The sequence below is a fragment of the Pectinophora gossypiella genome, chromosome 6 (assembly GCF_024362695.1).
Source record: "Pectinophora gossypiella chromosome 6, ilPecGoss1.1, whole genome shotgun sequence".
Taxonomy (NCBI): Eukaryota; Metazoa; Arthropoda; class Insecta; order Lepidoptera; family Gelechiidae; genus Pectinophora; species Pectinophora gossypiella.
The window spans coordinates 9,768,014-9,794,572 of record NC_065409.1 but is presented as its reverse complement, the minus strand read 5'-3'; the positions used below and the strand labels follow the sequence as shown (position 1 = coordinate 9,794,572).

General features: G+C 38.6%; 1 protein-coding gene across 3 annotated transcripts in view; it reads left to right on the top strand.

The window, feature by feature from the left end:
- Positions 1-531: 531 nt before the first annotated feature.
- LOC126367590 (CAD protein) overlaps positions 532-26,559 on the top strand; it is a 29,084-nt gene continuing 3,056 nt past the window's right edge. The window contains exons 1-21 of one of the 3 annotated variants that reach the window (XM_050011179.1): positions 532-816; positions 2,517-2,678; positions 5,029-5,186; positions 5,425-5,575; positions 6,185-6,248; positions 6,638-6,732; positions 7,265-7,442; positions 8,044-8,265; positions 9,024-9,151; positions 10,011-10,292; positions 10,968-11,111; positions 11,370-11,576; positions 13,718-13,845; positions 16,826-16,938; positions 19,452-19,593; positions 20,117-20,390; positions 20,478-20,794; positions 20,917-24,058; positions 24,157-24,261; positions 24,389-24,637; positions 24,712-26,484. In XM_050011179.1, the coding sequence (XP_049867136.1) occupies positions 586-816; positions 2,517-2,678; positions 5,029-5,186; positions 5,425-5,575; positions 6,185-6,248; positions 6,638-6,732; positions 7,265-7,442; positions 8,044-8,265; positions 9,024-9,151; positions 10,011-10,292; positions 10,968-11,111; positions 11,370-11,576; positions 13,718-13,845; positions 16,826-16,938; positions 19,452-19,593; positions 20,117-20,390; positions 20,478-20,794; positions 20,917-24,058; positions 24,157-24,261; positions 24,389-24,637; positions 24,712-26,484 (8,265 nt within the window). In that variant the 5' untranslated portion in view covers positions 532-585. Of the gene's footprint in view, positions 817-2,516; positions 2,679-5,028; positions 5,187-5,424; positions 5,576-6,184; positions 6,249-6,637; positions 6,733-7,264; positions 7,443-8,043; positions 8,266-9,023; positions 9,152-10,010; positions 10,293-10,967; positions 11,112-11,369; positions 11,577-13,717; positions 13,846-15,136; positions 15,233-16,820; positions 16,939-19,451; positions 19,594-20,116; positions 20,391-20,477; positions 20,795-20,916; positions 24,059-24,156; positions 24,262-24,388; positions 24,638-24,711; positions 26,485-26,559 lie in introns of those variants that run through there. The other 2 variants (XM_050011178.1, XM_050011177.1) reach the window with 2 other exon arrangements.

The following is a 26,559-nucleotide window of genomic DNA, read 5'->3' as shown; positions in this document are numbered from 1 at the left end:
TCCCCATTTGTCCGGCCGAGGTAGTCAATACCATCTAGGGTAAATCTAAAATAAGTCACGTTAAAAAAATATATTCTTCCCCGATGAAGTAATTCAGTGATAATTCTTCGCAGCGTTATTTAGTATAACATTAAACAGCCTATATACGTCCCACTGCTGGGCACAGGCCTCCCCTCAATCAACCGGAGGGGGTATGGAGAATACTCCACCACGCTGCTCCACTGCGGGTTGTAGAGGTGTTTTTTACGGCTAATAGCCGGGACCAACGGCTTAACGTGCCCTCCGAAGCACGGAATCATCTTACTTTTTCGGACAATCAGGTGATTCAAGCCTGAAAAGTCCTTACCAAACAAAGGACAGTGTCACAAAGTGATTTCAACAATGTCCCCATCGGGAATCGAACCTGGACCTCTAGATCGTGAGCCTAACGCTAACAGTATTTAGTATATAAGTATATTTTGCTTAGAGACAGGAGTGCATTCGCGTGTGCTACAATCATTCGAGCCATGTGGCTACACACTGGCCTATCTAGCAGCACTCACGTAACATAATCCGCGGGACGATACGGGCGAGTCGCGAGCCTGCATGTGTGCGGTGTCGACCACCGAGTGCCATCGCGGGTACCGACGCGACCGCTCGTCCCGTTTACTCGTTCTCTACCGACCGGTATATAACACAAAGTACAATAACTACGAGTTCCAGCGACTTGTTTCCCGCGTCTTTCGCCGTCGCCGCGGACAACTCGACCATAGAAGTTCACAGTCAGGTCAATCTAGCCAGGGCGCGCGGGTCATTGCCGCATTCTCAGCGCTCGAAGTAAGTAAGTAGATATAATTTGTGAACACGACATGGCCCGTCTTTCAGAAGACTGCATTAGTTACTCAGTCGCATAGATTCATGAAATGCTAAGAAATATACTTTTTATCTTTATAAAAAAAGAGAACCTATTGGTAATAATTAACCATTAAAAATGTAAAATTACCATTTCTTCGAATAATTATTGCAATTGTCTTGTTTAAAATTTGTAAATAAGTATTTAGTACAAGTTTTAATATTATTGTTTTTCTTTAAGTATTGTAAATTAAAATTTTATTTTTACTTACATTAAAATAGACTTAAATGTTTTACTGTACTTATTGATTATTACATTTCGTGCGTTTGCTTGGAATGCACTTTCGATATTCAAACTCGTCGTGTGTCATAGTAAATACTAATTAGGTATTATATATAAGTAAGTATACTTAATATATATCTTTATTGGTGTACGTATGTACTTAGATCTTAAAAATAAAATGATACCTTTTATGACGTTTTATACTATTGTACGTAAGTTTAAAATTGATTTAGGTATTTAAATAAGTAATTAAATGAATAGGGGACTATTGGTATACATTTTTTTTTGTAACATAGTATCTACATTATTATTATGTAAACTACGTTATATTGAGGAAAATATAATATAAATAAGTAGTAAATTTTCAAGGAGATTCTTTGCTCATTATACTAATGTTATTTAAATTGTGTTTTGACTGGAATGAGCATTATATTAAGTGTAACAATTAGCACTGGTTTATTTTTATAGAGTAGGTAGGTATATTTAAATAATGCAATCAAGAGGTACCTCTCTATACTTAACTGTTAAACAATTTCTTGGCACTGACATATTCAAAATACATACATGTAAATATACTACAAATACAATACCAGTAAATAGGTAATGTATCTTTTGGTACTTATCTATAAATATAAGAGTCCGCACTGGCCCCTGAACCCTGGCCTTTTTTCGTGACGGTCAGAATCACCGGTCACTTGTACTTTGTCGGCGTATTTTCTGTTGTTTTTTTTTTGTAAGTTGAAATGGTGCACTTAGTGTCACCTAGTGCCTATCACTAGAAAATTGCTTCCAACGTATTTTAGCAATAAAATAACATTTAAAAGTGACCGGCGGTTCTGACGGACACCTTTTTTCGGTGAAGTGTGGCACCTATGTACATTTATGTTTTGTGTGATTCCAGGTTAAGCAATTAAGTATATTGTTTAATTTAAATTCATTTAATGTTCAATATCTTAAACGGTTTTATTATTAAAATCCCGCGGCTTTGTTGTTATTCTTCTTCTTATCGTGTGGGTTGTGCAACCTCATCAACCCTGGTGTCTTATTATTGAGCCAAAGGCCCCTGACATGACTTATGTAACGACTACATACTTACTTACATCAGTAAGTAGTAACTGGGACCAACGGCTTAACGTGCCTTCCGAAGCACGACGGATCATCTTACTTTCGGACAATCAGGTGATCAGCCTGTAATGTCCTAACTAAACTAGGGATCACAAAGTGATTTTTGTGATATGTCCCCACCGGGATTCGAACCCTGGGCCTCCGGATCGTGAGCCCAACGCTCAAGTACTGGACCACTGAGGGCGGCTTTGTTATAAGCCGGATAAGAGCTCTTGATAGTCTCGATTGTAATATGATTTGCCCGGCCAAGTTAAAACTACAGGATAGTTTTTTTCAGTTAACAATGTTTGGAGCAAATGTGCTGGTGGTGGCAGCGGCGTGGTTCGTCTGCGTGATGGTGTGGCACCCGCAGCGATCAGGGGTGGACGCGGCCAACTACCGGGTGGTCTGGTCGACACCTCCGCACACCAGTACTGACAACACACCGTCACATGTAACGGTAAACATTGCTATTTTAAATTAAGATATATAAACTCACCTCTATTTCCCACCGGGGTAAGCAGAAACTATGGAAATCAATTTTATCCGATCAACTACAATGTAGGTATGAAAATGACGAATTTTCCTTCGAATCTATCTCATGCAATATTTGTGTCAATAATTAGTATTCTTCGGCGAAGTTTAAACAACCGTCACAATTTTGCCCAAATTCTCACTTTGACTTCCAATAACTTCTTTTTTATTTTTATTTGAATGTTTTATTTTTTCAACTAGCGGTCCATTTCCTTAGGAATAGGTATGAAGTAAAATAAAAGAATTATTAAGAAAGAGATAGCGACAAAATAATGTTTTCTGAAGTGTGGTGTAAAATCTTGAAAAAGGTACAAAATGGGTCATATCTCCTAAACCGTAAATAATCGCTGAACATGGGCTGTCTTTGGTAGCCAATGGTCCTATCTATCTTACCCTGTATCACGAGCATTTATAATCATGCTTGATAAAATTTAGTAATCAGTAAATTTACTCGTTTCTGAATATTTTCCATCAACTTGCTGCTCCATATAGGTATATCAAAGTTTACGAATCGAAACTTGAACGCTCGTTTCTATACTGTTTACCTACAAGCGCGAAAAGCCATAAGAAGTTAATTAAATATTAACAATGAAACAAACGTTCTTGGAATATTTTAATATATAACTACTTTCTGATTATATTCAGACAGATAACAAAAAAAATATGTTATCTATTAAATATGAAACATTGAGGAAAGAGTGATTCGCCCTCCAACTTGGGTAAGTTCATTCTTATAGGTAATTATTTCAAAGTTACCTACCTACAGCTAGTTAGTTATTTTAAAGTTATTTTTAATTGTCTATTAAATAAATATATCTAACGGTACTAAAACCCGGTATTACCGTATACAACAATTGATTCCTACATTCACTAAAATGCCAAACCAGCTGTTTATTTTTTTATGGTTAATACCTAACGAAAAACGGTGCACGACCTATTCGGAGAATTTTATCAGAATATGAACTTTATAGTTGCAGATATCACATGGCCATCACAAACAAACAAAGCATTACCAACAAACATTCGTTCTAATTATGCCTAATGGCTCTATTAACCAAATGATAAATCAAGTATTCCATTAAGTACATACAATTATTCTTATTTATAAATACTTTTTTATTAGAACATAATAATCTCAAAAACCTGATCTGTAATCACGCCAGAGTTAAGATCTTGAAAATGCAAATCTGATCCGAAATAACCGGTTCCTATTTACAAATTCTGGTTGGTACAAACAGTGTTTCGGGCACAAAAACCGTCTTACATCTGGCCGGAAGGATCGCTCGAGGAGAAAAAACACGTACTTATTCATAATTTTATAAAGGGGTTACAGTCTGGTTTGAATGATGAGAATGCAAACCTATACAGTGTTAGTGACATTATAACGAAAACTTTGATGGTGATTCAGACTATGATTCTGAGTTGATATCAAGCGGAATTTTCCGTCGCCAAATTATAGAAATAAAAATTATTTTATAAAATACAACAATTTTCATGAAGTTTCCGAGAGGAAATTCCACTTGTGTATGTTGTGTACTTGTATGGTTACTGTATGTGCTTGTACGGGGTGTAAGTGACATCATAACGAATACTGAGGTGGATGATTCAGCTCATTATTCTGAGTTAAAATCATTATTTTTCATCGCAAAAGTAACATGGTCTGCACCATCCCCCCCAGAAAGGTATTTATTAGATTTTTTAGTTTAGGTATCAAATATTAGTGGATAGGTAGTATATCTAACAATATGCAATTTCAACATTAAGCAATTGGTCCCCCCATTTTGACGCTTATTTTTTATTGACTGTGAGCGAATGTAGATTACAACGCGTTACGTAAACTTATTTATTTTATTTACTTATTTAGACATTTTACATACTTACTCAATAACATCACCCTTACAGATTATACTAAATCTTACAACTTAATTTTTCACAATCAAACCATAACGCAAAAAGTCTTCTTATAAGTCTTCTTACTTACATTATGGTACAAAACTAATTGGAAAAGGTAGAAAATTATTATCATATCATTTTCCTTACGTAATTTTGAAAGAAAGAAACGTTTATTATAATATATTTTATATTATAATAAAATATATAGGAAATAATATAAGTAATCATAAAATAGGAACACCACAGTAACAAATATAAAACAAAACACGTAATAAAAACAACTTACACAAGAGAGTACAAATAAATATTTTCCTTTACTGTGATCATATTTTTTATTCCATGGCATGACGTCAGTGGTATCGCAAGTTGTTTATTATTTTCAGAGTGATCGTTCCATAAAAATAGTGGATGATGACTTCATATTGGACGGGCAGCCGCTGCACATCATCTCGGGTTCGCTACATTACTTCAGAATACCTGCCGCCTACTGGCTAGACCGATTACAGAAAATAAAGGCAGCCGGCTTCAATTCCGTCGCTACGTAAGTTTCTATACTACAATTAAGTAGAAGATAAATAGGTACTTCAAAGTCATACTTTTCTGGTTGGTATTATGTACAAGTTCCTATGATGGGCGTATTTGATCCGTTGATAGTTTTTTGTAACTTCTCTGTTAAATGAACGGAGAATAAAAAGGAAACAAAATCCGCTAAGGCTATTTACGAGTATCATCCCGGGAAAAAGCAGCGTGACTTTACGTATGTTTATGTATTTCTCCAGCTACGTGGAATGGAGCTACCACGAGCCGGAGCGGAGGCAGTACCGCTTCACCGGGGACTACGACGTGGAGCAGTTCGTACGCACCGCCGCCGCCGTGGGGCTGCACGTCCTCCTGCGCCCCGGACCCTACATCTGCGCTGAGAGGGACTTGGTACTACTATTAGAATATTTCATAAAGATACTAAGTAAGTGTGACGTACGTGAGGTTGTGTGCACCGCCGCTGCCGTGGGCTGCACCTACTCTTGTGACCATCATCATATATTTTTTTAATGTGACTAATTAGCCGGTCAAATGAGGAGCACTGGAGACTCTCATCTGGTACAAAATTTAAGACAAAAAAAATCAAGTCTAAGTAGTACTTATTAGTAAGTAAGTATTGATTAAGAATTGTCCACTCGGCACCTTCGGGATTGTTGTCTTAAATTTTGTACCGGGTGACAGCCCTTAACGTTCCCCATTTGTCCGGTCAAGAAATAACTGGTGTGCTTTGACACCATTCGCTTCTCGGATTCGCTCAAGACTAATCCGACGACCGACGACGACGATCCGTGCTTCGGAATGCACGTTAAGCCGTTGGTCCCAGTTACTACTTACTGGTGTATGTACGTAGTCGTTACATGAGTCATATCAGGGGCCTTTGGCGGCTCAATAGTAACCCTGACACCAGGGTTGATAAGGTTGGTAATCCACCTCACAACCCACACGATAGAAGAAGGTCGCTATTATTTCCGAAAATAATAATAACTTTACCTATTTCAGGGAGGCCTTCCTTACTGGTTATTGAGCAAGTATCCAAACATAAAACTACGTACGACTGATAAAGGTAAATAACTCTTTAATATTATTACAGTGAGGCCTTTGCTTACCCTGTTTATTACTTGAAATATGACCGCTTTATTACAAAACGAAAATTAAAAATAATACCAGGTTTAAGGTCGTAGATTCTGCATAGAATTATTATGACTTGTAAATTAGCTCCATTAAAAACCGTGGACATCTTTCATGGCGCGGGCTATACTGGGTGAGTACACCCAGTAGGGTGGATGACATCGTACCGAATACTGAGGGGGAAAATTCTACTTGATATCAACTCAGAATCATGGTCTGAATCATCCCTCAAAGAATTCGTTACGACGTCACTAACACCCTGTATTTTTTAGCTTTAGTATCGTTTTGCAACAAGGCGGTGATCCTTTGAATATTTATTTGCAGATTTCATTAATGAAACTCAAATATGGATGGCTAAACTGTTTGAACAAATGACACCACTTCTGTACGGCAACGGTGGACCAATTATTTTAGTTCAGGTACCTACTATGCTTTGATTACGTGTGATCCCAATCGACTAATGCAATAGTACAAATCACACCTGGTTACTTCATACAAAAAACCTCGTTTTACACAGACACACAACTACTACATTGACGTTATCGTACAGGTGCATCTATGTGTGTGACGTCAGACGTCATACTATTGAAGACTAAAGAAAGACCGAGGGGGGGGGGAGATAAACCTAGCTAAACCGCTCTATACGCAGAACTACAAACATAAATTTTTATTTATTTATTTAATCTTCGGAGAAACAACAGCTATAATCATCGGAAATACAGAAAGCCAATTATAGTTCCTCGCAGATAGATGGAGATGTGTAGCTGGATAGTTTACTACAATATATGAAGCTGTTGCTGAAGGTCTAGCTCCCAAAGTGCTCCTAATGTTGGACTGAAGTCTTGTTCTCGTTGAAAGTTCTTCCACGCTTATGATGAACTTTATAACGACAACCGAACGGCCAATTGCTGCAAGACATACTTAATGAAAATATAAAATATATTTTTTCAGGTTGAGAACGAATACGGTAGTTACAGCAACGATATGAAGTACAAGATTCAAATGCGCGACATTATCAAACACCACGTGGGCACGAGCGCTTTGTTGTACACCACAGACGGCAGCCCCGAACCCTACCCGCAAGCAGGAGCAGTGCCAGATACCCTCACTACTGTGGACTTCGGAGTAGGCGAGTTTTATCTTATTCAAAACTAGTTTTCCATCCGCGGCCGCGTGGGTTTCATTGTACTGTACTGTATGATACTGTACTGTATGGTACTGTACTGTTTGGTACTGTACTGTATGGTACTGTACTGTATGGTACTGTACTGTACTGCTTGGTACTGTACTGTATGGTACTGTACTGTATTGTATTGTACTGTACTGTTTTGCATTGTATTGTATTGGTACCCTATGTCCGCTTCTTTACCCTTGACAACGTGTATGTAAAATTTCATGATCATTGGTTTAGTAGCGAAGGCGTGACAATGTAACATCCAAACAAATAAACTGACTTGCCATTATACAACTCGCCTGCGCCCGTAGCATGATGCACCTATCGAGCGCGTTGCGAATGTTGCAATATATAAACTAACGCTATGCGATAAATAGAGTAAGTCTTTGTGTAGCATGCTACCGGGACTAATGGTAAAAGGTGGATGATGTGAGCTAAGTTGCAGCATGCTTAACTATAACTAACATACCTACCTCTCTTTTAGTTTGTCCAGGGACTAAAACTCACTAGCACAAAAATCCTGTTGTTTATTTCACATGTTGTATTTTTTATGCAGGTTACAACCTCAATACGGTGTTCATACCACTGCGGAAAGTTATGCCTAAGGGTCCGTTGATGAACTCAGAGTTCTATCCTGGTTGGCTGACTCATTGGACAGAACAGCTGCAGACAGTGGACAAGGTGAGGGTCGTCAACTCACTGCGAGACATGCTGGACCGTAAGATCAATGTCAACATGTACATATTCGTCGGAGGAACCAACTTCGAGTTCAGCGCAGGTAAGACTACTGTTGCTCAGTGGGAGTTTATGCTCCATATCTGCCCCAGTCTACAACAGCTTGCATGGTCTATTTGAAGTGGTTAGAGCATTGGGCTCACGATCTGGTCCAGGTTCGTTTACCAACGGGGACACTGTCGAAAACCACTTTGCGAGACTGTCCTTTGTTTGGCTAGAACATTGCAGGCTGAATCACCTGGTTATCAGAAAAAAGTAAGATGATTCCGTGCTAAGAAGTAAGATAAAGGCTACTAGCCCAAATGCCTCCAGCAACCCACAGTGGAGCGGCGTGGTGGAGTATGCTCCATACCCCCTCAGGTTTATTGAGGGGAGATCTGTGCCCAGCAGTGAGCAGTGGGACGTTTATAGGCTCTTAATGTATATATGTACGTATGTTCCTGCTCCGGTTGGTTAAGAGACTATCGAAGGCTCAATAACACCTAACTCTGTCGGGATCGTCATCAGCTTTATCTTAGAACATGGTGTTTAGCAGTAATGTGATAATTGCATTGAAAAAACCTGGTAAACTTGTCGACAGAAATAACTCCTGTAGCAAACTTGGCAATTGTCAGTCAAAGAATGGAATAAAACAGAAATATTCAGTCAATTTATAAATGTGCTACGATATGTTCAGATCTATTGCTGAAAGTAAAAGAACTTAATTACATACCTACATAATAGATAGGCAGAGGCCACGGGAAAACATAGGTAGGTACGTACTTTCCTTTTGTTTTATAGTACTTAATAAAATGCTTACAGGTGCCAACCAAAACCCCAGATTCTCCGAATACCTTCCTGACATAACCTCGTACGACTACGATGCACCAATAAGTGAGGCTGGGGACCCTACACCGAAGTATTATGCTATCCGTGATTTAATGAAACAGGTAACAGAATATCTGTTATTATTGTATTCGTATTTGTGGGTTAGAGCCGTGGTAGCCCAGTTGATAGAACGCTTGCCTCTCCAGGCCTAAACCAATGATTGTCGAATTTGTTTTAAAATTCATGTTTGGATCATCATTTGCTGAGCTATGAAGGAAAACATCGTGAGGAAACCCACATTCCTGAGAAATGCATTTTCGGAGGTATGTGACTTAACCTGTATTAGGCTGGTTTTCCTTTCGCGGGTTGGAAGATCAGACGAGAAGAAGACGGAAGGGCTTCTGTAGGGACCTGTCAAGTCTTCAAGTTCGGTAAGCGGACCCTGTGAAAAATGAGATAATGCTAGGAAGATGATGATGATGATGATTGTATTTAGTATTTGTACTAGGATCCGTGGTTTAATGGTTAGATTTATGAGTTGAACAACATCAGGAAAAATATTTTGTTATTTCTATTTCCAAAATAATATTGGCGAATTTTCCGAAAACGTAACCTCTGAAATGAAACCTCTTTTCTTAGGATTGTTTGTTCTTCTTTTATCGTGTGAGTTATGTGGTGGATTACCAATCTCATCAACCCTGAATTGTTTATTATATTGTAGGTATAATACATCACATTTTATAGATAATAATGCAAGCCCGTGCGTATACGCAAGTGTAGAGATGGAAAAATAGACAAAGTGAACGCAGGAACCGGATCTTCGGTGTTGCCGTCGGTGAATATGTAGTAGACGTTTTGGCGTGAACAGTTTGACTGATAAAACTATCCTTTAACGGAGCTAAGCAAACTAATGAACCGTCCTTAATCATCATCATCCTTATTATAATATCAATAAGTCATACAAAACAAATACATTTCCAGTACAATCCTGACATACGGAACCAGACCCCGCCAGTGCCATCTCCTAAAGGGGCTTATGGGGAAGTGACATTCAGCCACCAGATAGAGCTGCTTTCACCTGAGGGTCGTGATGAACTAGGCAAAAGGTACCAAGACGTGAGTGGTTCTATTCTGCCAACCTTCGAGGCCCTGGAGCAACGCGCTGGACTGGTGCTGTATGAAATTGACCTCCCAGCGAATATCACCAGTCGTTTGCTAGAAATAAAGAAACCATGCGACAGGGTATACGTTTATATCGATGGTGTAAGTATATTTTTACTAAATTTTCAAGAAATACATGTTTAAATAACTGTACTTAAATGCTACGGCGTATAACCTGTGATGCTATGTAGATTGATGAAGCGTGACATTTATTTATTTAATGTTCTGAGTTCTGAGAAACAACAGCAGTGGATTATATAATAAAAACAGATTATAATACGGAAGCGGCCCTAGGCGGATCCAAGGAGGGGTCATGGGGGGTCATGACGATCCCCCCCCCCCCTGCCTGGGCGACAGGTCTATGGATGGCCACTGCAATGTTATCGAAATAATTCGGAGATAGATTATCTGCGACCTGGTAATCCCTCTGACATAAAAACTGGATATGCTCCTGGAAGCGGCATCGTGTGCCGTTGTCTTGATTAGTCATACATATAAGTACTTCAAATACGCCAATGACCTCAGCAAGAGCATTCACAAAAGGAGAATCGAGAAAATAAAAAATAAATAAAAAACAACCTATGGAACCTTTATTTTAATGCGACGAATGGGTGCCGAGACAAACCTCTGTGGTTTAACGGCATCATTCAAACCATGTATTTAGATTAAGGATATAATGAAAATAAATAAATAAAAAAAAAACCTTCGATTAGGTACTTCTAAATATAAATAAGTCTTTAATGTTCCGCTTACTAAAAATAACGTGCTTCTTGACAGATATTCGCAGGTCTAATAAGCAGATCGAGCCAGATAACCAGCTTGCCTATTCCATCCTACTTACACCTACCTGGATCCAAGTTGTCCTTGCTAGTTGAGAATCAGGGACGAATAAATTTTGGAGGATTTATACATGATTTCAAGGTGCGTATTCCTGTCCCCTGATCCTAATGCTCTCTCAGACGACACCCTGAGCCGACGTTCGTGCCCAACTGGGCGCCCTCAGGCCTTTTGTCTTATATTTTGTACCGGGTGAAAGCCCTCAGCGCTCCCCAATTGTCCGGAAAATCTACAATATGTCACGTCAAACAAAAATGTTTCTATAACTTTATTGTACCTAGAAGCTTGTTTTTGATAGGCGTATCCATATTACAATAACGATCGAGAGTTAGCTTATTTCAGGGAATTCGAAGCGAAGTGAAGCTGGGTAATCACGTACTGAAGGGTAAATGGAAAGTGACTGGATATCCGTTGGAAATAATTGACGTGGAGCCTCAAAACCCAAGTCAGGCGCGCCGGGGTGGCCCTGCCCTATATCGAGGATACTTCAGGCTGCCTCAGGGATCTGAACGTTTGGACACCTTTCTCGACACCACTGGATGGACCAAGGTTACTCTTTTCTTTTTTTATACTATATGCGTATGCATATGTCGTGGCCAGATCATAGAATTGACCATTTCATGAAATGATCGACCATTTCATGAAATGGTCGTATTTCATGAAATGGCTAACTTCAACTGACCATATCGTTTAAACGTCAGCGTTTAATGATATTTCCATCCACGTTTGGCCATATCATTAATGTAGGGTGTCCATGATAAGTGGTGTAATAAAAACGCGAAATAAGGTAGGAAATAATGTATTACTCTAGTACAAAGTACAAAAATGTTTAAAAGTCAAATAAAAATTAAAAAGTCATTTTCGATTAACGGAGTGTTGATGTAGTTGACATATACGCCGTAACTGCATCTCGCTTTGAAGTCGTCGTCATATTTTTTGACACTATTTCATGCCATTGGTCATCATTCAGTATACTTTTCGTGTGTAAGATAAACATACTGGAGGCGTAGGGGTGGCCCAAGGGCCGCACCCTAACCTACCGTTATGCCTTGTAAAAATTATAAAAAAAGGATTTTATGCGTTTTAATAGAATCCCGTTTCAAGTAGTTAATGCCATCTGCGGCAAATCTACAATAAGTCACGTCAAAAAAAGAAACTTTACGGACAGTAGGATCGTCTATATTTTTCTTTTTTTAAATTAATATCTCTTCATTCGCAGTTTTAATTATATCATATTTTGAAATCCAATAATAGTCCATTGATTTACGTAGCGTGGTCACTCGACCTTCATTATTTGCCATATAACCTAAAAATAAAAATAAAGTTGCTGTCTACTGTTAATACGAGTTTTTCTTTTCACCTTAGTGTCAAAACATTGCTTCAATGCACTTTTATCTTGTATTTGCTCATTATTATTCGTATTATTCGCGTTCACACAAGAATAATTATTGTCCGCCGCCATTATGCAAAACATAAACAAAGCGACACCAGCGCCACTACCGGTGGATAATGTTACTATTTTACGATATGATCGCTAACGTTTGGCCATATCATGAAGTAATCATGCATTTAGTTGGTCATATCGTTAAACGTTTTGTGTTCATTGATCTGGCCAAGCCACATCATGATGTGGCCAACGAATGTTGTTCTATTTCATGAAATACGACCATTTCATGAAATGATCAATTCTATGATATGGCCACGATACATACACAGAAATATAGAACACAGCCTAGTGCGAAAAAGATGTATCAAGAAAATACACTAGCCTGCAAAACTACTACACTTTATTTTTTCTAAACTATAGAAGTTAGTGTTTAAATTTAAAAAGTTTAACAGATAATTTTATCCGCTTTCTTTGTACCTAACTTAACTAAATTAAACTATACATTAGTTACATTTAAAGTCCTTTTTACTTCAAAAGTTTATGTTTTGTTCTTAAAAGTAATTAAAACACATAATAACGGGTTCTTACCGCGTTTAAATGGGGATATGAGACTCCCATATCCCCATTCCCCATTGGGAGTCTCATATCCCCATTTAAACGCGGTAAGAACCCGTTATTATGTGTTTTAATTATGATAATAACCGCGTAAACTTAAAACAATGTATTGTTCTTAAAAGGTTATTATAATTTTAAAAGTGTACTTAGTTATTTTTGTAGGCCAGTGTAGTTTATTTTGACAACCGTCGACGCACTATACTAGAAGGCAAGAGTATCTTAGCCTCAAACTGATACTTTGTGTAGATATATGCGAATAATACTCAAACGTATCATATTTATAGTCTTTTTTGCAATTCTAATCTTCCCGGGCTTGTCAATAACCAACAGAAAGATTGAGTCTTTTCTAATGTAATGAACTATTATAATTATGAATTATGACGGTTGACAAGTAAGTACTTATTGATTGTTGACTACAATCTATAGCCCCCCTACTACGTACTTGTAGGCTACCTGTACATACTTGCACAGGGTGTACCTAAATGACGTCGTAACGAATACTGAGGGGGATGATTCAGCTCATTTTTCCGGAATTTTCCGTCGCAAATGTAAAAAATTGAAAATAATTTGATATTAACTCAGAATCAAGGTCTCATATCATGCCCCTCAGTATTCGTTACGATGTCACTAACTTCCTGTATGTGTTTTCTTGTAATGCCAAGTTCCTAATATAACTATTTTCCAACAGGGGTACGTGTGGGTGAATGGACATAACCTAGGCAGATACTGGCCAGCGACAGGTCCACAAGTTACTCTTTACGTGCCTGGAGTATGGCTGCACTCTTACCCAGCCGTCAATACGATAGAAATACTGGAACTGGAATGGCCATCCCCATTTCTGACTATGAACCTCATCGACTACCCAATCCTTAACGGCTCAGCCGTGATTCGCTCCATAAACCCAAATGATTTAATATTTAATACATAAAACATGTGAATAATACAAAATTGATTGTATTGTATAAGTACTAAATAAACGTTAACGTAAATATTTACATTACATATATACTTATATATTGGGTATCTATTCTCTCTTGTACTTACCTAATAACTTGTTTACGGAAAGAAAAAGAAAGTTACATAGTTTAAGTGATTTAAAAAAAATGTTGTCGCTGATAATACAGAAGTTTAAAAATAAAAATGTTTAATTCTTTCAGTTATCTCATTGTTAATAGTTTTTAGTAGGATCCTTATCAAATAATATAGCCCCAGCAAGTTGTCTACTGATAACTTGTAGGTCTGCCCACTCTATTTGCGTTACCGAGCGTGTGTGAGCGTGGTTAGTATGTTATGTTAATTAATATTAAGTATGCCGAATAAATATTTTTTCTTTCTTTCTTTCCTTCATACTTACGTAGTAGCTATGTTAAGATTTCTCCTGAATATCTATTTGAGTCTTTCCCATGGCTACCTACTAGGAAAGGGATCACGAGCATGAATTTACGTATGTAAGTTTTAAGATTTGTCTATTTTGCATAACTTTTTGTATCAGTTAATAATATTGTTGACATAAACAGTTGACACGAAATGTTGAGTTGTAGTGATATAGGTACTCACCTAACCTAGTAACACGCGCGCGTGTCTACCTATAACCCGAACCTAACTTCGTATCAATTAAATCCTGAATGGCATCGTTCAAGCCAGAGACGGCGGACAACATGGAATGTGTGACAAAGAGAATTCGTTGTTGCTGGGTGTGGGAGCGAGATGTAAGTATTTAATAGGTAGTTGATAAGACGTAGTGATGCCGAACTATCGATACTTTAACTACCTATCGATAGTCAATAATAAACCTGGCCTAACCATATCGATTGTCTTGTCTATACTATCAATACTTAAAAAGTATCAATACTATTGATAAATATCACCGGTCGATAACTATTCAATAGTTAAATTACGGTCGATAGGAACTTACACTTTAGGCAATGGTGCAAAATTATACCTATTATTATTCATAGTATAAATCTTCTTTTCTCGAGTGGATTTTGACCTCACCATAGTGTTACCAAATAATCGATTATTTTCTAAGCCCTTAAATAATCTAATTGTCGAATATCGATTATTCGGCAACACTAGGGTGCGCGTGCGCCGTGGCGGGCCGGTCGAGGCTCGGTCTGTCGTCGTGCACACTGCGGCAGCGCCGGACCGCTCCACTCCCGGAGCGAACAACCCACGTGGCCGGCGAAACAAACCTACAAATCAAGTGAGTAACACGCATTTTACTTAACTTATACTTAACCAACTTAACTTAAACCATTTCTTGTTTATATTAAGTGACATAAGACCCCATAGCAACACGTCGCATTTGTCAATTACGCGTGGTGTAGGAACATGCGTGCAAACCTAAGTTATAGGTAAAACGCAATACATCGGTGTTTTATTGCACTAATAGTTTACATTATTTTATTTACGCTATTTATATTTATACATTAGAACGTTTTGTGATAATTGTTTGGCTGTAAATTAAGTTTCTAACTAATATCAATAATTAGTTTTTTTATTAATACGGTTTTAGTTTCGTAGAAGTTGCGCCGCACGCCTATATTTGTGAAAAAAATACAAGAAAAATGTAGTGTAGTAATGCTTAATTCTTGATACCTAAAACAATGCATCAGACCAGGACATTGAACCCATGAAAGCTACTAAAAAATTGATTCACATTGTTCATACCTACAACATATCAGCTGATTGCCCCAATTAATACGGAAGTCGCACTATTTTGTCCTATTTTCTTGATAACATAACCACGTGTTATTATATTATTTTATTAATTATTGTAAAAATCCCCTTAGATTAGTCCCCTTAGATTAATAGATAAACTTTGATGGCAAAAATCTTCTTTAAAGATATATTGAGAGGGATAATACAGCTGATGATTCTGAGTCAATACCTATCAAGTATAATTTTCCAACGCAGAAGTATAGAATTTAAAATAAGTTATTGATAAAAACACAAAAAAAATATATGAATTTTACGATAGAAATTTCTACTTGATTTCAACATAGAATCATGAGCTGACAGAATCATCCTCCTCAGTATTCGGTAGGTACGGTGGTGACACCGCGCAGGATAGTATAATAATAATACAAGGTGTTATCACTAACATGTTGTATTATCCCGCGCTGCAACTACTTGAGGTATTGATGTTTACGATCAAAAGTACCTACCTAATAAACTGTAGATGGGCATAGCTTCTATCATAATGGAACAATCTAGGATTTCTTCATTAGCTACAAATAAACAATTCTGATCTCTACATGTTTACTTGGACTTGAAATAGATATAATTAAGCGTATCTACTATGGTCATTTGAGTCATGGTTTGATAACACATACTTCGCTAAGATTTTTTACGAGTTACAGTGGTTAGAGGAAAAGTAACATTCTAATATTTACGTAAATAAATATTCGATTCTCGCGTATTGATCAGGGTATTTAAGTACCTCATATATTATCATATAAAGTGTGTGCTAGTCAATTTTCCTGCTACGAAACTTCTTACCATCAGAACGATTCTTTTTTTAATTTATTGCTCTACCACAGTTTTTGTGAGTTTTGTGGTGTTGAATATTAGGTTGCTAGTTGGGTTAGGACATTGTATGTCGAATCGCCTGATTGTCTGTAAGTAAACAAAATTTTACGTGCTTCAGAGGGCACGTTAAGTCTAAGATTTTTATTACATGTCAGGAGTTTTTAGCGGCTCAATAAAACCCTGGCGCCATGATTGTTGAGGTAATTGAGCTTACACCCCACATGACAGAAGAAGAAAGTGAAGTTCTTTTGTTGCTATAGAAGATGTCAGAAGAGTTGAGCTGCGAGGTGGGGCCGCCGTGCAGCCTGGTGCTGGCAGATGGCTCCGTGTTCCGAGGACGCAGCTTCGGCGCACGAGTGCCCACCGAGGGTGAAGTTGGTACGTGTATTTTTTTAAGCTTTTGTTATAAACTTATTGTCGAAAACGAAGTTTGAGGCACGGTTTTAGTGCCCCGCCAAGACGAGCAAAGTGAAGCGCAAGGGCTCTAGCTTCCGTTTCTCGAAACGTTTCGTCTATGTTTTGAATAATACATGACTGTACAGATAGATAAATAAGTACATATCTCATATTATTCGGTAAAAAAATTAACACCTCGCCAATTAGAGAAATCTCCACAAGTATTGAAAATACTTACACAAACTTTATAAGTAAACAATATTTTTCTCTTCAATAATGCCCCCAGCTAAATACTCCATTAAATAATCCCATCGATCTGAAAAATATCACTCCTAGCACCAAAATGTATCGAATTAAATATAATTAAAACAACAATGGCGATTCCGTGTAACAGAAGAGCAAAAAAATATATACATAAATTGCAAAGTACAAACGAACATAGAGCAGACATAAAAACTGCATTATCTTTTATGTTTGTACAAACCTTTAGCAGGTAGCAGGGTGTACGTATCTATTATGAAGAGATAAGATAGGTTGGGTTGGGTTTTGAACAGCCTCCGTTTTTTTTCGTGCGAGAATGTCAAGTGGAACAATTAGTTGTTAGCCGTATTAGTCATTATAAGTTATTGTTCATTATGGGGAAATTGTCGAAATCACTTTGTGAGACTGTCCTTTGTTTGGTAAGGACTTTTCAGGCTTGAATCACCTGATTGTCCGAAAAAGTAAGATGATTCCGTGCTTCGGGGGGCACGTTAAGCCGTTGGTCCCGGCTATTGGCCGTAAAAACACCTCCACCAACCCGCAGTGGAGCAGCGTGGTGGAGTATGCTCCATACCCCCTCCGGTTGATTGAGGGGAGGCCTGTGCCCAGCAGTGGGACGTATATAGGCAGTTTATGTGTTGGGTTTAAATTCCACGTGGTCATAATAGGATATTATACTAATCATTGTACTTACAATTCGTTTACTTGCACCTTTTTTCAGTTTCCTGGTAGAAAACTGAATAGTGAATTTAAGTTTACCTTGTACCGACACAATTATAACTTTTTTGTGTAGAGCAAAAAATGTATAGAATAATACAAATCGTAAATATTAACTAACCTTAAAAAAAACTCAGTTATTGGAAAAAATATATAAATATCTTAATTGCCAATAGGCCCGTCTTCTGTCTACTACCGGGTGAGAGTCTTCAGCGCACCCCATTTGTCCGGCCAAGTAGTTAATGTCATCTGCGGCAAATCTACAATAAGTCACGAAAAAAAAAACAAAAAAAAACAACTATCTACTCCGTCGGTGATACAAATGTGGTGCTATGTTATGTTATATAAAATATCTTTGAATCTTCTATGAGTATGTTGCTTCTTATTTGAATCAATTCGTAGAATTTCTGCTGGGTATCGCATTGTGTAATATGATAAACGTAATGTTGACGAATTGTTCGTGTCATTACAATTATCTCTATAATTTCTTACTAGGTAAGTACCTGGTTACTTGTAACAACTTCATTTTGTAAAACAAACTATTTTATACTCGTAAGACCGAATGTCCTTTTAAAATCCAAACCCTATTGTTTAACTATTGCGTCTGGAAATCTCGGCCTTAGGATGTTAAGACTGTTCATTTCTCCATAGTAACCAAATCGTCAAAAAAAGGCGACACAACTGTTCCGTTATGTTGATTTCTAAACCGGATCTAATTGAATTGGCGAATACCTAAAATAACTCAGCGAAGGAAATACAAACTTACAAGATTTATTGATGACTTTCAATAAATTATATATTCATTAAAATATACTTACACTTAATTACGTACGCATTACGTAATCACGTAATCACTTAATTACGTAATTACGTAATTGCCATTGCGTATTTGTATATAATGTGTACCTACTCATCGAAATATTTGTTGACGTGTAATATTTATTATGAATAAAGAATTGAATTTAATTATAGCTTTACAGGAAAAAGCAACGAAAATGTATACTCCATAGAACGCGCTAATTTAGCCATACAAAAGACATCAACGCAATCCCAATTATTAAAAAATCTACCTAAACATTTTATTAATGACAAGCATTATAGTACGTATATAAACTCACGCTTATTTCCCACCGGAGTAAGCAGACCATTGAATTCCATTTTCTTCGATCCCGACACTCTTCTCCTCCTTTTTCCACATCGATCAATCGTTGTCAATTTTTTTAATAAGCTATCTTATCTTATCTACATATGACCTTTTTGGGTAGGTCCCATTTGTTCCATGGAAATAAAAACAAGTCCGGGGAAATGCTTTATAAAGGGAAAAAAAGTCTCATTTTGTCCGATGACGTCATGTTCTATGGTACAAATGGGACCTACCCACCTTTTTAACCTGAAAGGAGACCAATTTCGAATACAACACTTGCCTCCAATAATACAGTAGTGTTGTTCTAGTTCAATACCAACCAACGGGTACCAACGGGTGTTTGCACGTTGTACCTAATATAATTTCCTTGTAGTATTCCAGACTGGTATGGTGGGCTACCCGGAGTCGCTGACGGATCCATCGTACCACGCGCAGCTCTTGGTGCTCACGTACCCGCTGGTCGGCAACTACGGCGTGCCTGATGAGGAGGATCGCGACGAACACGGATTGCCGAGGTGTGATATCCTTCAGTTATTAAAACGTTCTAGACACGTACATAGTGCGAACCTTGCCGAAGGACGTAATATACGATCCCGACAACCCGATTACTCTAGCCATAGGGGGCGGCCCATCAGCTCGCGACACCAAACATTTCAGAATCCCGATACCAACCCCGCCGGCGTGGTCGAGGATTTCAGCGCTTATCGCTATCGACTTCATCATCATCAGCCGTATGACGCCCACTGCTGGGCATAGGCCTCCCCCAAGGATCTCCACGACGATCGGTCCTGCGCTGCCCGCATCCAGCGGCTTCCCGCGACCTTCACCAGATCGTCGGTCCACCGCTATCGACTTACTAGGGTCCATTAATTCTTTCAAATATTTTTCTCTCAGATTGACCCAACTGGGCTTTCTCAGGCCGCAAATGGCATTAAATACTTGGTCGGAAAATGGGGAGCGTTGAGGGCTCTCACCCGATATTCATCCGCGACGGACTACGGACGGATCATTGTATATGTATTTCCTTCTCTTTTACAGATGGTTTGAATCCAGTCGCATTTGGGCAGCTGGATTGATAGTGGGGGAAGTAAGTACCCGGGCTTGCCATTGGCGCGCGCGCCGGTCTCTGGGCGCATGGCTGGCGGCCCGTGGCATCCCGGGTGTGTGCGGTATTGACACTCGCGCACTCACCTATCGCCTGCGAGAAGGAGTAATCCTGGGCCGCATCATACAAGGAGAACCTCCTTTCGGAATCCTCCCGGCTTTGAAGGACCCAAACGAAAGAAACTTAGTGGCTGAAGTCTCTGTTAAGGTATAACTATGATGATATGTAATTCTGTATTCATAATGATCTCTAATTCCAATGATATATGCAACATTTATTGATTTCTCATTCCAGGAGACAAAAACGTTCAATCCCAATGGCGAAGTTACAATAATGGCCGTAGACTGTGGCTTAAAATATAACCAAATTCGGTGCTTAATCAAAAGAAACGCAAAGGTTATCCTTGTGCCATGGGACCACAAACTAGATTCCAGCAAATTCGATGGCCTTTTTATCAGTAACGGGCCTGGTGACCCTGAAGTATGCAAGAAAGTTGTTGATAACTTGAAGGAGATCATCAACAAGAAAGACAATGTGAAACCAGTGTTCGGTATCTGTCTTGGTCATCAGTTATTATCTACAGCCGCTGGATGTAAAACATATAAAACTAGGTAAGGACATCATTAATGGTTCTTCTTTGCAGACCTATGTTTAGGTCTTTTATAATCATGCATTGTCGTAATATTATTCAAGTAATTCTGACTGTTATATATCTATGCTTCCTTTATTTCAGCTATGGTAACCGTGGCCACAATTTACCATGCACGCACAATGGCACAAACAGGTGTTTCATGACATCTCAGAACCACGGATTCGCCGTTGATGACAAAACATTACCAGAAGGGTGGAAAGTGTTATTCACTAACGAAAACGACAAAACCAATGAAGGCATCATTCACAAATCTCTACCTTACTTCAGCGTTCAGTTCCATCCTGAACATACTGCAGGACCGACTGACCTGGAGTGTCTGTTTGATATTTTTATAGATTCTGTTAAGGCTTATAAAAACAAACAAAACGTTGTAGTAGATGAGATGATTACGAAGAAGCTTACATTCGAACCAACTCTTCCAGAAAAGCCAAAGAAAGTACTCATTCTTGGATCGGGAGGTCTGTCTATTGGTCAAGCCGGAGAATTTGACTATTCTGGATCTCAAGGTGTTAAAGCCATGCAGGAAGAAAAAATCCAGACTGTACTTATAAACCCCAATATCGCTACAGTTCAAACCTCTAAAGGCTTGGCTGACAAAGTCTATTTCTTGCCTATTACACCAGAATATGTCGAGCAAGTAATTAAAGCAGAACGACCAACAGGAGTACTGCTCACTTTTGGGGGCCAAACTGCATTGAATTGTGGTGTAGAGCTGCAAAAGTCAAAAGTATTCGAAAAATATAACGTGAATGTTCTAGGAACTCCAATACAATCTATCGTAGATACTGAAGACAGAAAAATATTTGCTGAAAAGATCAACGCGATTGGCGAAAAAGTGGCTCCTAGTGCCGCAGTGTCTTCGGTAGAAGAAGCTTTAGCAGCTGCGAACCAGATTGGATATCCTGTGATGGCTCGATCTGCTTTTTCACTTGGAGGTTTAGGATCAGGATTTGCAAATAACGAAGAAGAACTCAGATCTCTTGCTCATCAGGCACTGTCACACTCTGATCAGCTAATTATTGACAAATCTTTGAAAGGATGGAAAGAAGTGGAATATGAAGTCGTCAGGGATGCATATGACAACTGTATCACTGTATGTAATATGGAAAATGTAGACCCTCTAGGAATACATACAGGAGAATCCATAGTCGTTGCGCCAAGTCAAACATTGTCGAACCGTGAATACTACATGCTCCGAAATACAGCTATAAAAGTTATAAGACATTTTGGCATTGTTGGAGAGTGCAACATTCAGTACGCCCTTAATCCGAACTCGGAAGAATTTTACATAATTGAAGTGAACGCTAGACTTTCCAGAAGTTCTGCGTTAGCAAGTAAGGCCACAGGTTATCCATTAGCATACGTAGCGGCAAAATTAGCTCTTGGAAAACCCTTACCCGAAATTAAAAACTCGGTTACTGGAGTTACTACAGCGTGTTTTGAACCAAGTTTGGATTACTGTGTTGTCAAAATACCAAGATGGGATTTAGCTAAATTCAATAGAGTAAGCACCAAAATTGGAAGTTCCATGAAGAGTGTGGGTGAAGTTATGGCCATTGGTAGAAGTTTTGAAGAAGCTTTCCAAAAAGCACTACGCATGGTTGATGAAAACGTGAATGGATTTGATCCAAATGTTAAAGAAGTAAACGAAAATGAATTGAGAGAACCCACGGACAAAAGAATGTTTGTCTTAGCTGCGGCACTTCGAAAAGGATATACCGTTGAAAAACTTTATGAGCTCACAAAAATTGATCACTGGTTTCTTGAAAAATTCAAGAACATAATAGATTATTATAAAACTTTGGAAGCCGTTGATTCAGCATCGATTACTTCGGAAATATTAAAGAAAGCCAAGCAAATTGGGTTTTCTGATAAACAAATTGCTGCTGCGATCAAAAGTACCGAACTGGCTGTGAGAAAATTGAGAGAGGAATATAAGATCAATCCATTTGTGAAACAGATAGACACCGTTGCGGCAGAGTGGCCTGCAACAACAAATTATTTGTATATGACATATAACGGTATATCACACGATTTAGATTTTCCAGGAGATTTTACAATGGTGTTAGGATCAGGGGTATATCGGATAGGGAGCTCAGTTGAATTTGATTGGTGTGCTGTGGGCTGTTTAAGAGAACTTAGAAATCAAGGCAGAAAAACAATCATGGTAAATTATAATCCTGAAACGGTTAGTACTGACTATGATATGAGCGATAGATTATATTTTGAAGAAATTTCTTTTGAAGTTGTCATGGATATTTACAAGCTTGAGCACCCCAATGGAGTTGTTCTTTCTATGGGAGGTCAACTGCCCAATAATATAGCCATGGACCTGCACAGGCAACAAGCAGTTATACTGGGAACGTCTCCGGACATGATTGACAATGCCGAAAACAGATTTAAATTTTCAAGGATGTTGGATCGTAAAGGTATTCTTCAACCGAAATGGAAGGAACTTACAAATCTCGAATCTGCTATAAACTTCTGTGAGGAAGTAGGATATCCTTGTTTGGTTCGACCTTCTTATGTCTTGAGTGGAGCAGCTATGAATGTGGCAAACTCAAACCAAGATCTAGAGGCATACTTGAAGTCTGCAAGTGAAGTAAGTAAAGATCACCCTGTGGTCATATCAAAATTTATCATGGATGCTAAAGAGATTGACATTGATGCAGTCGCTGCTGATGGAGTCATATTATGTATGGCTGTTTCTGAACATGTTGAAAACGCTGGGGTGCATTCTGGTGATGCCACACTTGTCACTCCACCTCAAGATATTAACAACGAGACCTTGGATAAAATAAAAGAAATTGCTAGAATAATAGCTGAAACGCTTGATGTTACTGGTCCCTTTAATATGCAATTGATAGCAAAGGACAATGAGCTCAAAGTAATAGAATGCAATATAAGAGTCTCCAGGTCGTTTCCTTTTGTGTCTAAGACACTTGATCACGACTTTGTTGCAATGGCAACTAAGGTGGTATTAGGTATACCTGTAGAGCCAGTAGATGTCATGACTGGTTGCGGTAAAGTGGGAGTGAAGGTTCCCCAATTCTCATTTTCAAGATTGGCAGGCGCTGACGTTACCTTAGGAGTGGAAATGGCATCAACGGGAGAAGTCGCATGCTTTGGTGAAAACCGTTACGAAGCTTATTTAAAATCCCTAATGAGCACTGGGTTTAGGATACCCAAAAAAGCCATATTGCTGTCTGTTGGCACATTCAAGGTAAGATGTTTAAAATTCTTTTTATAACGCCAAATAACAATCTTCATTTAAAAAAGGAATAATACTTAACTAATGACCACGGTCTTTTTCTATTTCAGCACAAAATGGAATTACTTCCAATTGTGAGAATACTACAACGAATGGGCTACAAGCTTTACGCAAGTATGGGCACAGGTGACTTTTACACCGAACACGGAATCGAAGTAAGATTGAAATTATTATTTAATTTAGAAGACAAACTCTCTAAGACAAACTAATGAATCTAAGCTAATCTGAATCTGCCCTAAACTTCACAAATTCAGTTTTTTTTAATCAATACATTAATTTTAGGTCGAGAGTGTACAATGGACATTTGACCACATCGGAGATCCCGAAGACGCCAGATCAGACGGTGAACTTATGCACCTCGCTGACTTTATGGCTCGACGTCAACTAGACCTGGTGATCAATCTACCAATGCGGGGAGGAGCTCGTCGGGTGTCTTCCTTCACTACACATGGATACAGAACTCGCCGATTAGCTGTAGATTATGCAGTACCTTTGGTCACGGACGTGAAATGTGCAAAACTTTTAGTTCAGGTACGTATAAATAGCGTTTGGCTCAAAATCTAATAAAAGGCCTTAAAATAAATTAATATTTGAAACTTTTTCAGGCCATGCTTCGATGCGGAGGGGCACCTCATATGAAAACACATACAGACTGCATGACTTCACGAAATATTATTAAATTGCCCGGATTTATTGATGTACACGTTCATGTTCGCGAGCCTGGTGCTACATATAAAGAAGACTTTGACTCCTGTACAGCAGCTGCCCTTGCTGGTGGAGTAACAATGATTTGCGCTATGCCTAACACAAATCCTCCATTGATAGATCGCACGGCATATGATTATGTGTCGACACTCGCTCGAGTAAGTGCACGATGTGACTATGCTCTGTATGTTGGAGCATCTTCGACTAATTGTGAAACTGCGTGTGATCTCGCACCTCAAGCTGCATCTTTAAAAATGTATCTTAATCAAACATTTACTACACTGCAATTAGATGACATGACTATATGGCAACGTCATCTTCAAAACTGGCCAAAGAAAATACCAGTATGTTGCCACGCAGAGCGTGAAAAGACAGGAGCAGTAATTCTGATGGCATCTTTACTAGATAGGCCTGTGCATATTTGTCATGTCGCTAGGAAAGAGGAAATTCTTATTATCAAGGCTGCTAAAGAGCGAGGGCTAAAAGTGACCTGTGAAGTATGTCCTCATCACTTATTTTTAAGCACATCAGACGTTGACCGAGTTGGAGAAGGACGGGCTGAAGTACGTCCAGTTCTTTGCAGTCCTGAAGACCAAGCTGAACTGTGGAAAAATATGGACATCATCGATGTTTTTGCAACAGATCATGCTCCTCATACAGTGGAAGAGAAAAACGCGGATAAACCTCCACCAGGATTTCCGGGATTAGAAACGATATTACCATTACTTCTTAATGCAGTACACCAAGGACGCCTCACCATTGAGGATATCATCAACAAATTCCACAGAAACCCCCGAAAAATTTTCAATTTACCTGAGCAGCCTAATACGTATGTGGAAGTTGACATGGATTACGAATGGAAAATTCCGTCATCAATGGAGTTCACAAAATCCAAATGGACTCCATTTGCTGGTATGAATGTCTGTGGAGCAATTCACCGTGTAACTCTTCGAGGTGAAATTGCTTATGTAGAAGGTCAGATTTTAGTACCTCCTGGATTTGGACAAAACGTTCGAGATTGGCCTACTCCAAAAAAACAGTCATTCCCAGTTTACGCTATTGAGAAAACTGAAAAAGAAATTACCAGTAGACCTAACTCAGCACTAGATTTCCATACTTCTGGTGATGCCAGTCGTCTAAGTGATATTGAATTTGATCAAATCGAATCAAACAAAACTGATGGAACGAGTAAATTAAATGTTCACTTCAACGATACAGCAGCACTCAGAAGCATGTCGCCATTACCTCCACAAACAACCACGAGGCAACGATGTGACAGCACCTCTTATTACAACCCTCCTCAGCAATCGGGCACTCAGCGTCAACGTAGTGACCTGTTTGGAAAAAGTATCCTCACTGTTGCTACATTCACAAAAGACACACTTAATGACATATTTAACTTGGCCCAATTTATGAAGACGTGTGTGAGCAAAGGTAGAAACCTAGACGACATCTTACGAGGGAAAGTTATGGCATCCATATTTTACGAAGTCAGTACGCGAACAAGTTGTAGCTTTGCAGCAGCTATGCAAAGGCTCGGAGGCTCTGTTATTCATACTGATGCCACAAGTTCGTCGGCTAAAAAAGGAGAAACGTTAGAAGACAGCGTGGCGGTGTTAGCCAGCTACTCCGATGTTGTTGTACTGCGTCATCCCGAGCCAGGCGCGGTTGCGGTGAGTAACATGACCACAAAAACTAGTTCAATGACTTTGAAAAATAATATTTAATCTGATCTTAATAATTATTTA